The 13,176-nt window shown below is 38.2% G+C and overlaps 1 protein-coding gene across 5 annotated transcripts in view; it reads left to right on the top strand.

The window, feature by feature from the left end:
* The window catches only part of CTNNA3 (catenin alpha 3), a 520,316-nt gene that overhangs the window by 421,289 nt on the left and 85,851 nt on the right, over positions 1-13,176 (top strand). For all 5 annotated transcript variants that reach the window (XM_086616261.1, XM_086616260.1, XM_086616263.1 and 2 more), the window contains one exon: positions 3,132-3,283. In XM_086616261.1, coding sequence (XP_086472387.1) covers positions 3,132-3,283 — 152 coding nt within the window. The remainder of the gene's footprint in view (positions 1-3,131; positions 3,284-13,176) is intronic.

Below are 13,176 nucleotides of genomic sequence, written 5' to 3'. Positions count from 1 at the left end.
TCAGGAGATCTAAAGCCCACCAAAAATGCCACCAGAATTATCTTTTCTCCTCTAAACGTCAGTCAGTTTTAATAGACGTAATGTGAATACTTAATGAAAACAAGGTAAGTTTTTACCTTGGCACCTGAAAAGGCTTTCCAGAGTTGATTGGACCTTCCACATCCTTGACAGTCAGAAGAGAAAAGAAAATAACTTCAAGCAGCATTCTTTGTATCTATGCCTTGAGATTAACTACATCTGCAAGGAGTAATTTCCTTGGTATGTAAGGTACAAGATCACTGGTTCTGACTTTTATGAGTTCTGATGAGCTTTTTGGTTGTGGTTTTTTTTTTTTCCTCCTTTTAAACTGAAAGAGGGGTTTTGTTAGGGTTTTTTTTCTTTCTTCTCTCTCCTCCCCCCCCCCCCCCCCCCCCTAAAAAACGTAAACATTTTGAATTGAAAATAAAATAAAAATAAGTCATTTCTTTTTGATCAGTTCTAGGAGGTCATGTTTGTCTATGTCTGTTATTAATTTTGTTAAGGCATTCTTTAGGTGAGTATAACACTTGAAATTTTTCATTTTAGTTAAAACTTGTTTAATTTTTCTTTGCTTTTGGAAAGATGGAAAAAAAATTCATCTTGTCCAGCCTATTTTTACCTGCATCCACTTCTCTATATTTAGGTTGCCTAGAAAAATGAAGCAGAATACAGCAAAGATGCCCATTATTAATGTAATTTTAGTCCACTTAATTCAGTGCTCCAGAGCAATGCCTACACCATTTGAGGATATATGAAGTAAAGTATTTTTGATGCCGGAGATCTACGGATAAGAACTGATATATCCACCAAAACCTGTTTTTAAGTAGTCATTTGGTTGGGAACTCAAAAAATAAACAAATTGCATGCAGTGAAGAAAGGTGTCTTAGATTTGAGGGAATTATCCAGCTAGATACAGTGTAAATGGCCAAATAATAAGAACTGATAACCTTATAATAGCCCAAGTGTGTGTTTATGCTTCATTTGCAGATTGTTATGTACATATTTCAGAATTACAATTTAGTCTTGTGTTTTAATTGTATGTAAAAATGGTATTGATGAAAAGTAACAGCTTAACAACATTATCAAAGGGAAGCCACTGAAATCATATTTCTGTAATCAAGTGCAACCTGTGGTTTAGCACTGACTCCACCAGTAGCCTACGAGCTATAGAGTACATATTTGTATAAAATCCTTTTTCGTAAGTGATGTATTCATTCAGACAAACAAATACTGTGATGCACTGATGAGTTTGGTCTCAGAAGAAGCTGTTAAGAGGCCATTAACAAGCATATGGAATAAGAATGGAGTGCAGGATGGAGTCTGAATAGGTAACTGAGAAGAAAGAGCCTGTCCTGTAAAAGAAGCAGCCTGCAGGCACTTAACAGCCACTGAAAATGCTGCTGGTAAGCAGGGAGTCTGTGCTTCACAATACTGCAAGTGAAAGTATATGAAGTACAATGAAGGGAGAAGAGAGGATGTAGGAAGCTCTGGAAAACGCTTGATGGCTTTGAATGTACCAATGGAAATCTTAAATTCCTGGAAGCTTCTTATATTCTCCTTTGCAGTATTTTTACGACTAATGTGAAGACCTGAAAGTTTAATTCTGTGTAAACAGATGAGATGAATGTATAGTTCAAAATTGCTACACTTGCAATTATTTTGATAGTGTAGAGGCCAAGATCTTTGTTAAACAGGAAAAAAATCTCATATTCTGAAATTGTATATTTGTGTTTCTTTAAAAAAATAATTTAAAAACCCCACTAAATAAATAGGCACTCACTCTCTCTAATTATTCCATTTGATTGCTAATGAAAAATGTACCATGTCTTTCTTCCATACCATTTAAGAAGTCTGTTCTTCCCACAGACCTTTTCAGAAGGCAAGGTAATTCATGTGGTAGTCCAAGGAGGGGAAAAAAGGATTTGAAATATTCTGGTTTTCAAATTAAACATCTGCTTGTCTCATGCTTGTGGAGACCTATTTTACAAAAGAAAATGAACCTTCCCACTGCCACTGTAGTTTGTTACTTCTGAGAACTGACATATGAAGTAACTGTCTGCACTCTAGAGAGAAACAGCCGAGCTCGAAGACAGTGATATTACTGTAATTTAAATGTCTCCAAGGGTTATGAGGGTATCTTCATGTAAAGTTAAGAGTAAAAGCATTATTGTGGCATCTTTCCTAATATTTAAAGTATATGTTGCCAGGTTTTCTAATTCAGAAGTCCTTTTGACTTAAGCTGAAGCTTTGTCTGCTTAAAAATTTATTATGTACTTCAAAATTTGCCTGAAATGATTCATACTTAAGGTATTGGTAGTGTTGCTTTCATGTGGTATGAATTTATGAATTACACAGCGTGTAATTGTGGAAGAAGGGCTGGGAAGCATACAATACTTATATTTGAAACCAACACATTGCCTGAAAAAAGCCTCTGTTCCACAAGATATATGTTATTCATATTGACTATTACAGAAGTTGAGTTCTGTCTCTTTACTTTCCATTTCTTCTGTGTCTTCAGTCTCCAAGTGAAAAGAAGTGAGTTATTGCAAATGAGTTAATATCAAACTGACTCCAAATTTACAATTTGTTTGATTCAATCAAACAAGGTAAAATGCTGTGGTAAGTCCAGGTTACAATTGTGGGACTTTTTAGTCCCACAAATAAGCAGAATATTCTTCAATATATACGGAGAATAAGCATCTATCTTTTGGTAGTTTTGTCTCCATTCAGACTGAAAGCAGATTCTGAAATAGGAGTCTATTGAATAGTAGTTCCAACTTTGAGCCAGGTTATTCATTCTGATTCTTTGGGTAAAATTACTGTTGAAATCACTGGCAAGTTTTTTACAGCTGCTTCCCTGACCAGGCTTTTAAAAATTCCTTCTTCTTCGTTGTACTGTATAGCCATCCACAGCTTACGTGTGCACCAAGTGCATTTTTATCACTGCGATAAAAATTACAAATGTGTTCCCACTTAAAACTAATCGTATTATGACTCTAATGCTTTTTAAAAATAAAGTTTTAATCAATGTGAGGCAATTTGCAAGAAAGAAAAATCACGTTTCATCCTTTTTATGTTCGCTGAATTTTGTTTGTGTTTTCTTTTTTAAATAGTGATTCCAGAGTTTATCAGTCAAGTAAATATTGCATTGGAGAGCTTAAGCAAGAACACAGTGCATCTGTTTGACGATAACCAATTTGTGGACGTTTCTAAGAAGGTGTATGATACAATTCATAACATCAGATGCTCAGTCATGATGATTCGGGTAAGTTTTTTATTTGTACATTTAATATTCATTTCTAAGACAGTTCATGGCATCAGAGTGTTTTCAGGAGAATTTAGAACTGTGTATGTGAACAATGCCCCTAAACTCATATCCAGATTGAACTGCTCTGGGAAATTCGGATTACAACGAAGCACATACGATTAAAACGCAAAAAGGCCAGAATTGCGTTGAGTACCAGATCAGGATGTTGCATAAAACTGTGTTTTGTTCTTTAAAAATATTTATTTACATTTGATTGATAACATCTTAATTCACTTCATTAATTGTCAGCTTGTGGCTACAAACCCAAATCTGCTTGTAGCTTTTCAACCTTAACCTTATTGAGTGGAATGTAGGAGTGGAGTGTATATTCAGATGATCCTGATAATATCTTACTGAAGTTTTGTCAGCTTCACACCGGAAGACTTAACAGCCTAATTTCTGTCAGTCTTAACAATCACAGTCCATGTACTTACCGTAGTGTTTTTCCTGGAGTTCAAGAAAATGCTTCAGAACAGCTTATTTTTTAAATTTGAAACAGAATTTTGTCAGATGTGGAATTTCCCCCAAATATTTTCAGTTGACAGTTCCCATAGAAAATAATAACTAAGCTGAAGTATCTGTATGTTTATCAATTTTGTTTTTAAGCAAAGTTAAACATCAATAAAAATGTAGATACGTTTTTCAAAATACCATTATTCATACACTATAAGGAGAGGGTTTTTTTGAGGTTTGGTGAAATGATAGTCAGCTCCTCCAACATCCCTTAGAGACACTGTCTGCCAGCACAGAGAGAGTGCTGAGGAAACCCTGGCATTCATTTTTTGAGTAAGTATGTATTTGCATTCCTAATTAGATACATTCCAGACAATGCCAGTTGCATTTCAGTCTGCCTGTAAGAAGCTTTAGTAAATCTGATGGTTATTCAGATGTATACTGTTACCACAGCAGCCAAGGTGAGGGAATAAGTGTTCTGTGGCCAGCTTTTAGGAGCTTACTGATACAGTGCCAAAGAGCAATGCGTTGCCGATTACAGGGGATTACAAGACTGAATCAGAGAAAGAAATCGTTGATTAAAATATTATTGAGAAGTGTAAATGAACAAGGACACTGATTCACGGGGGGCAATTTTTCAACATGAAAGTAAAGACAAACTCTCCAGATCAGTTTCTGAGGGAGCATTTAAAGCATGTAATTACACAGAGAAAATGTTTTTAAAAATAGAGTTCCTAACTGTAAATTGCTGCCAAATACTATCGTTAATGCAAATTATCAGATACGCTTTTCAACGTCCAGGCTTAACCACAGGTACATAAAACATTCATTCCAGTCCTGCAGGTATAATGTGAATAACACTTGAGAGCAACTAAGTAGTGGAAGGTGTGCTGCACTGATGAGCTGTGATAGAAGTGCCTCTAGAACTGCAGGATTCTTCCCTTAAGATGCTTTTCATTGTTTCACTTACAAGGATTAATTCATCCAGTGGTAACTGTTGATTTAAAATCATCAGATGTTTGATCCAGGGCATATAGCAGCATGTGTTATTAGTGTCCACGTTCCTTAATCCTTTTTAGACTGTTGAAGCATCTGTTCTTTTGTTAAATTGTACAGGCGTTGAGAGCTTGATTTTGCACAGTAACATTCGGGCATTATCTAGTGTTTTAATCAGAATATAGCTGTTGTGGAAATAGATTAGGGTAGATAGTAGAATTAAAGACAAGAATTCTGCCATATGAAATAATAGAGAAAAGTCAAAGGAAACAGGTTGACAGTTATTGAGACAATGAGTATTAAATGTTGCATAATGTTAAGACTGATGCTAGAGCTTCTTTAAAAAAGGAGCTTCTGTATGAAATTGTAGTTTGTTGAAGAATATGAGACAGCTGTAGAAGTAACAGCTAATAACATCCAATTAGGATATTAAACACAGTGGAAAGTGGTAATGACTTCAAATGAATAATAACTACTGGTAGCTGAAGCAGTAATAAAGTCATCCTAAGAGAAATACACCAAGAACAGTGGAAAAGAATTCACCGAGTCAAAGATTCATGGAATTCTTTCCTTTTGTTGGATGAGAAACAAGGGAACTGCTAGTTTTCCAGAGAAAAAGAAGAGAGCAAAGTGTTCATATACTGTATTCAAAATGGTTTTACTGCTCTTAACATTCATGGAAGCAGTGATTGAGGAACCTGCATTCCCTAATTTTATGAGAGGTGGGAAATGTATATTGAGATCGTAGTTCTTATCTGATACAGTGCATCTTTATGTTGGATGTCTTAAAAATCGTCTCTGCTGATTGTGTATTCCATGTGATGTTTCAGAATTCTGGCATGGAGACTGTAGGTTCCCTCAGAGTTTATGGTGTTAATCTTTTTGAGTGTTTCTTTTGCAGATTGTGCCTTTATTAGTGTTGAACAGCCATTCTCTGCACCATGTTGTACATGGTCTGCACTCCCGATCCCCCCAGCTCATCATCCCAAAAAAACGAGGCAAAGCGTTCATTTTGGTTTTCTGTCATACCTATGTACTTCAGCTAGATCCTCACTACAGCCTCATTCTGTTTCTTATCTTCCTGTTTCTTTACGTAGTTGTCTTTTACTGTGAGTTTTACTTTCCATTGCTAAATCAAACTCAGTTTACTTACACATCCAGGTGTCTACAGCATGACCCTTTTAAAAATGTTTTGGTTACCTCAGAATACCCTTAGGATGAGTTCCTTTTTCTCCTTTTGTTGGTTGCAAATTCTGGGTAGTTTTTCATTCTGTTTTAAAGAAATGTAAGAGTTGCTCCATGACAGAGCTTGTGAGCTCTTCAATACACTTGATTGCTGTCAATAAGAGACATCACAGCAGACTTTGATGTCTTGTATACAGCAGAGTTACAAGAATTTTCAGAACATGGACGTCTCGAAAAGGAAGATAGCAAGTGGTGAAAGCGTTCCTATTATTCTGTTTCAATTTCAGCCAGTTAATAAGTGTCTAGTTCAAATTCTACCTTAGCTTTTATTAATGATGGAATTTCCATACACGTGCAGGGTTTTCTACCTGTTTTTACTTCTGTAGTGGGAATGAGTTAGATCCTGTCAGATGCAGGCAATAGCAAACATGGATTGAACCTCTATTTAAAAGCTACAGAAAACAAAGCAAAGCAGGGAGGTAAGAAAAAAGACATTTACTGCAGTCTTAAAATCGTTTCCTTTTCCAAGACAGCCCAGAGACCTCATGGGGAGGAAAGACAGCAATTCATATAGTCTTGGTAATTGTCGTTGGTCTGAAACTTAGAGAATCATAGAATTATTTGGGTTGAAAGGACCTTAAGGATTGTCTAGTTCCAACCCCCCTGCCATGGTCAGGGATACCTTCCACTAGCTCAGAGTGATCAGAGCCCCAGCCAGCCAGCCTTGAATGCTTCCAAGGATGGGACATCCACAGCTTCTCTGGGCAACCTGTTCCAGTGCCTCACTGCCCACTGAATAAAGAATTTCTTCCTTAGATGTAGTCTGAATTTAACGTCTCTTAGTTTAAAACGGTTGCCTCTTGTCCTACCACTACATGCCCTTGTAAAAAGTCCCTCTCCAGCTTTCTTGTAGGCTGCCTTTAGGTGCTAGAAGGTCTTGCTGGAGCCTCCTCTTCTCCAGGCTGAACAACCCCAACTCTCCCAGCCCATCTTCATAGGAGAGGTGCTCCAGCCCTCAGATCATCTTCATGGACCTCCTCTGGACTTGCTCCAACATGTCCTTCTTATGTTGGGGACACCAGAGTTGGACGAAATATTCCAAGTGGGGTCTCATGAGAGCAGGGTAGAGGGGCAGAATCACCTCCCTCGACCTACTGGCCACGCTTCTTTGGATGTGGCCTATCATACAATTGTCTTTTTGGGCTGCCAGTGCACATTGCCAGCTCATGTTGAGTTTCTCATCAACCAGCACCCTAAGTCTTTCTCCTCCGGGCTGCTCTCAATCCATTCTTTACCCAGCCTATACTTGTGCTTGAGATTGCCGCAACCCATGTGCAGAACCTTGCACTTGGCCTTGTTGAACTTCATGAGATTCGCACAGGCCCACCTCTCAAGCTTGTCAAGGTCCCTCTGGATGGCATCCCTTCCCTCCAGCGTGTTGACCACACCACGCAGTTTGGTGTCATCAGCAAACTTGCTGAGGGTGGACTCAGTCCCATTGCTGATGTTGGTGACAAAGATGTTAAGCAGCACTGACCCCAATACTGGCCCCTGAGGAACACCACTCATCACTGGTCTCCACTTGGACTTTGAGGTGTTGATCACAACCTTTGAAGTGCGACCATCCAGCCAATTCCTTATCCAGTGAGTGATCCATCCATCAAATCCATGTCTCTTCAGTTTGGAGACAAGGATGTTGTGTGGGACAGCGTCAAATGCTTTGCACAAGTCCAGGCAGATGATGTCAGTTGCTCTTCTCTTATCTGCCAACGCTGTAACCCTGTCATAGAAGGCCATCAAATTTGTCAGGCAGGATTTGCCCTTAGTGAAGCCATGTTGACTGTCACCAATCACCTCCTTTTTTGTCACGTGCCTTAACATAGCTTCCAAGAGGATCTGCTCTATGATCTTGCTGGGTACAGAGATGAGATTGACTGGCCTGTAGTTCCCTAGGTCTTCCTTTTTACCCCTTTTAAAAAATGAGGGTTATGTTTCCCCTTTTCCAGTCAGTAGGAGCTTCACCTGACTTTCACGACTTCTCAAATCTGATGTATAGTGGCTTACCAGCTTCATCTGCCAGTTTCCTCAGGACCCGTGGATGCATCCCATCAGGTCCATGGACTGGTGCGCCTTCAGGTTCTTTAGATGGTCTCGAACCTGATCTTCTCCTACAGTGGGCGGTTCTTCATTCTCCCAGTCCCTGCCTTTGCCTTCTGTGACTTGGGCTGTGCCGCTGGAGCTCTTGCCAGTGAAGACTGAGGCACAAAAGTCACTGAGTACCTCAGCTGGTAACCAGGTCTCCCGTTTCCTTCCAGAGAGGCCCCAGTGATTATGAGTGATGCTAACTCATTGCAAATACATATTGGGAAGATTGTTAAATGCTTTTTTCTTTATTTTTCTATCCTACATCAATTTCACAAGAGGAAGAACTTCTGCAGTGGTAGTTAGCGCACCAGTTGGGCCTGCACCTCTCAGCACTTTCTTGCCATTTCTGACTTAAGTAGATCCGAACTGACCTTTCCTGTCTTAGACTCCTTGTCAGCTTCTCTGGCAAAAAGCAGGAACTTTCTTGTGTATTTTCACTTGTGCTTCCTTATGCACTACTCTTTTGATATAAACATAGTTAGTACTTGTTACGTCACTATCTTCTTTTAGCCAGGAAAGGATTTTCTTTCCTTGTTATTTGGGAAAAAAATATACTGTATGCTGGTTGTTATTCAGCAGGTGTTTCCATGCCCTACCTTCTTCAAATGGTGCTTTCATTGCTTATTTTATCAGTCCTGTCATCCAAAGATTGATATATTGAGATGCAGTGTGACTGAGAAAGGATATAATATCTGATGTCCTTTAAAAAAGAGCCTAGAAGTGCCAGCCGTCTGTTAAAGGTAGTTGAACACATGTTCCTTTTAGAGGATGTTGTCCCGAGTCACACAAAAGGTGTCACTGGGGTATGTTATGTTTGTGCTGCAGAAACCTAGTGAGAGGTCAGTTGGAAATGTTTAGTGCCCTGATCAAATACGCATACTTGCAAGTAAAAGCTTCTGGCAGTTATTTTTCCCTGCCATGTTACTTGACTTTTTAACATCTCAAGTCAGAGTCACAAACCTTGAGGTACCATTATGGGTAAAACTTAACTCAAAGCACTGTCCCACATAGGTTACATTTCATATCTTAATTCATCTGCATACGTATTTTCAAAAAATCTCTATGTTCTTTACCCCACAGTATAGCTAGGAAGTCATCTTTTCTTGTAGAAATGCTTACTTGTTTGTATTTACATCTGTATTGGCATCATAAACTCAGTCATTATTACTATGACTCTACCTTGCAGATGTCTTATCAAAGTGCTCTGTACTGCAGCAGTTTTGGGACACAGTCTGCATTCATTTCAGTTTAATATGCTGACATTTTTTAAAATGCTAATCTCCATTTAGTACCGGGTCAGTTTGTGTTCCCAAATAAGTAAAGCCGATTTCTGTTTTCTGGCTAACAACTACACATACCATTTTTCTTGTATTTCATGTTTATGTACCATATAATAAACTCTCAAAGGTCTGATTTTCTGCCAGTTTGATTAGTTTAAGGCCTTTAATATCTTCAACAAATCAGATGACCGTTTTGGCTCTCTGTGTAATAGTGTTGCTGGGTTTGTTGCTTTATGGAGCAAAAAGCTGCTCAGCAGTATATCTGTAAATAAAACCCACCCTCTCATTTTCATTGAAAGTTACATCCTGTTTTCTTGAACATGTGGGCAGGTTGTTACCCTAAGAAATATCTTCAGAGTTTGGAGTTGCCCCAGTTGCTATAACAAGTATCTGTTCTTAAGAGTTGAGGTGTTTCCACACAAAAAAATAGAACTTTGTTAGTAGAAAACAGATCAATTTATTGACTTTAAAAACAGATGACATGTTCACATCTCAGACAGAGTGAGGGAGGCAGAAGAGGAAAAAGCGGATGCTCACCCTTTTGTCTCAGACACGAGAGTGGAAGCTGAAGCACTGGTACATTATTATTTCACCCAAGGAGGGATGGCCCTTCTCCTCCCACATCTTCAGGTCCCCCTTGCTTAAACCAATGAATCAGAGCCAGCAGAGTACATAAAGAATTGCAGATTTATTTTTTTATTTATTTTAGTTTTTAACAGAAGATAAGAGAAACTAACTAACTTTTGAGCTTCTACGTTCCTGGACTTTCAAACTAACAAGTTTTAACTTTTTGATTCATTGTGCATCCTTCAGACTGCTGCCCCTGCTCCCATGCCCCAGTCATTCATTTCGTATGAAACAAATAGTGGTTAGGAGAATAGGTGTCCCCTTCATCTGATATGTGCAATTCCAAAATTGTCCTTTGTCCTTTTACATCCGTGTACTGTATTATTTCTATACAGAGAAATAATCCTGTAGTATAGGAGTGTCAAAAGCAGGTGCCCCCTTCTGAGCAAGAGCATGTAGAATTTTCGTATTGCTTTATATTGGAGGAGTAGACTCTCTCTTTAATTGCCTGTGTAAGCATATGAGAAAGCATTTGATGTTGTCAGGCTACATCTTGCGTACAGGTCTGACAGTGAAGATTTTCTTTTCCCTGCGAAGCAGCAGCTCACATTTGTCATCCAGGTGACTCTGATGGGATCAAATGGAAGTAAATGCTTAAAAGGAGTGTCAATAACTCACCACTTGGATAGTACCACATTCAAGCCTGTAGTTACTGTATGTTAACATTTATTACTTTTTTTTCCATTATCTGAAATTTTTTAAATACTGTTCAGTATTACTACTCTTGTCCAAAATATTATGGTTAACTGAGCCTTCTGTCTAAGTGAAAAATACTGCAGTAGCTTTTGAACCATACCTTACTTTTCAGTCACACATCTCACTCGTCTCACACGCTTGTCATTGAGGGGAAAGAGAGAAGAGAAACATACACAGAGAACCACAGAAGGAGGGAACCTCAGAAGACCATCTGGTCCAGCCTCCTGTAAGCGGTGTTATTCAGGGCCCTGTGAATCCAAGTCTGACTGGACTGTTTTTTTCTTTTATAAATTAGTGTTAAGACAGTAATGAAGAATCGATGGGGCAAACAGCAGTAGTATGTGCTAAATGCTGAATCTTATTTATAAAAGCAAGCTGCATGCTTCATTGCATGAAACTACTAGACTATAATACTTTTAATATAGTTTGCTCTGTTTATGCCAGCTTGTTTACATTCAGCACGACTGTATGATCCATCTTCTCTTTTTTGTTCTTTTTCCAGTTAAAAATGTAATTTTCTAAAATCTGCCTTAGGTTTCCAGTTTGTGAAGTGTCAGCTAATGGGAAAGGTGCATTGTGTTGTTTTTTTTTAAAAAGAAAGAAAGAAAAAAAAGACTTTATGGGTATATATAATAGTGAATGATTTCGGAAGCACTGGTACAAAGACCAGTAGTGAAAGTGTCAGCTGCATACTGCATGCATTACAACATAGATGTGTAATTATCCATCCTGGCAGATCTACATTGTCTTCTGCCCAAGCTCTACAGCCTTAGGCATCATGCAAGGCTGTGAATTGAGAACTTCTCAGCAGCGAATTGCTACATGGCTTACCATCAACTTCTTTTAGTGCTGGGGTTACTGGTTCAGACAGAAAAGCCAATATGCTTTGTACAGAAATGGATGATGTGAACAGTTTTGACTTACATACTGTTTTAAATTTCAGTTCTTCCCAGTTTAGGGATTAAATTATACTGCAACTGTGTCACATATGTTTATGTTTTAAATTGTTCACAAAATTCTCCCTCTCTTTTGGGAAAACTGAACTTTCCAGAATGATTTGGTGCTGTAGTTTAGTGGCTCATTGGAAACTTAAGCACAAGGCAGTATTTTTTCTCAAACATTAAAGTCTTTGCTGTTTTTTTTTTTTTTTCTTACAGAAAGGAAAAGTGATGTGTATTCCTTCTTTGCTATTTGGTGTTTACCGTGTAATGTAAATTATATTCCCAGATAAATGGAATGAATGTTATTGTGTTAAAAGGGAAGGACTCAGTTTCTGGAACTAAAACTGAGAGACACAGCAGAAGTATTAAAAATCACAGATACTCTATTAAAATATGCATCCTGCCACATGTTTCACTGGAGTATGAGAAATGCAAGCCTGGAAACGGAGACTGCAGTCTCTCAATAGTGTTAATAGCTCAGGCTGTGGTTCTGGTTCTGAAAACAGCCTGTCAATATTAGTGCCAGTTCTGGCTCAGAGATCTTCATTGCTCAATGTAAATCTGGCCATAGATCCCTTTTACTGGTCATAATCATCTATACAGTCCATGGCCTATTTGAAATTTCTCAATTACTGTTATTTTCACTGTGGAATCATGTAACTGGTAGGATGGATTCTTTTTGACATGATGCAGAAAAGCAATGAGCTACATGACAAATGTGTTCAATATGTAATCGGATTTCTAAAACACGATAGTAATTATCTGTGTGCCAGATTGTTATCTCAGTTTTGCTGGCAATAGAATGGAGTAGCAGTGCTGTGGTTTGTGTCATTCTGTGCTTTGACGTTGGTTTAACAGGGTAAGGTCTGGTCCTGTTGTCAAACATGTCCTTGCTGATGCAACAGTGTGACAGTGAAAAACTTTTGAGAGGAATTTATTTATTTATTTAACCCTGAATAATTCTTTCAGTTTACGTTTTTATAATTCCTTAGGTATATTTGAGTTTAGATTTTGCTGATACCTTCCTGCCTTTTTTTTTTTTTTAAAAAAAAGCGTTGCTTTGTTGCTTTTGAACTTGAATCGCACTAGATTATTTTCTTGAAAGTGTGGTCATAGAGATGGAATGCAGAGTTGATGAGGGCAGGTGAGCTTATGAAGTAAGAAGGTGTAAATAATAACAGAGAAACTGACTCAGAAAAAACAGAAAACTTGGAAGAAAATTCTTTGGAAAACTTAAAAAAAATCCTCCACTGGGCTACTGAGCTTGATAAATGGAAGATGCTATATTTAAGTACTGCTTACCTGAAAAGGTTCTGTAGAGGTTGACAAACCAGATACTACCTAATTACCTGAGAATCTGTGTGACATACAGCCTGTTCTTAAAAAGAGAGAGAAGAGACCCTTCATTATATTCAGTAGCGGCAAAGTCAGTGTTTATTGATTCTGGAGTGAAGTGTGATGCTGCAAGGGAGTACTGCGCATGTTCTAGCACGTGGACTGTGTTGAAATGGCAGTTTTAGAGCACCAT

Source organism: Tauraco erythrolophus, chromosome 9, assembly GCF_009769465.1.
Source record: "Tauraco erythrolophus isolate bTauEry1 chromosome 9, bTauEry1.pri, whole genome shotgun sequence".
Taxonomy (NCBI): domain Eukaryota; kingdom Metazoa; phylum Chordata; class Aves; order Musophagiformes; family Musophagidae; genus Tauraco; species Tauraco erythrolophus.
This window is presented reverse-complemented; position numbering and strand designations above follow the sequence as displayed.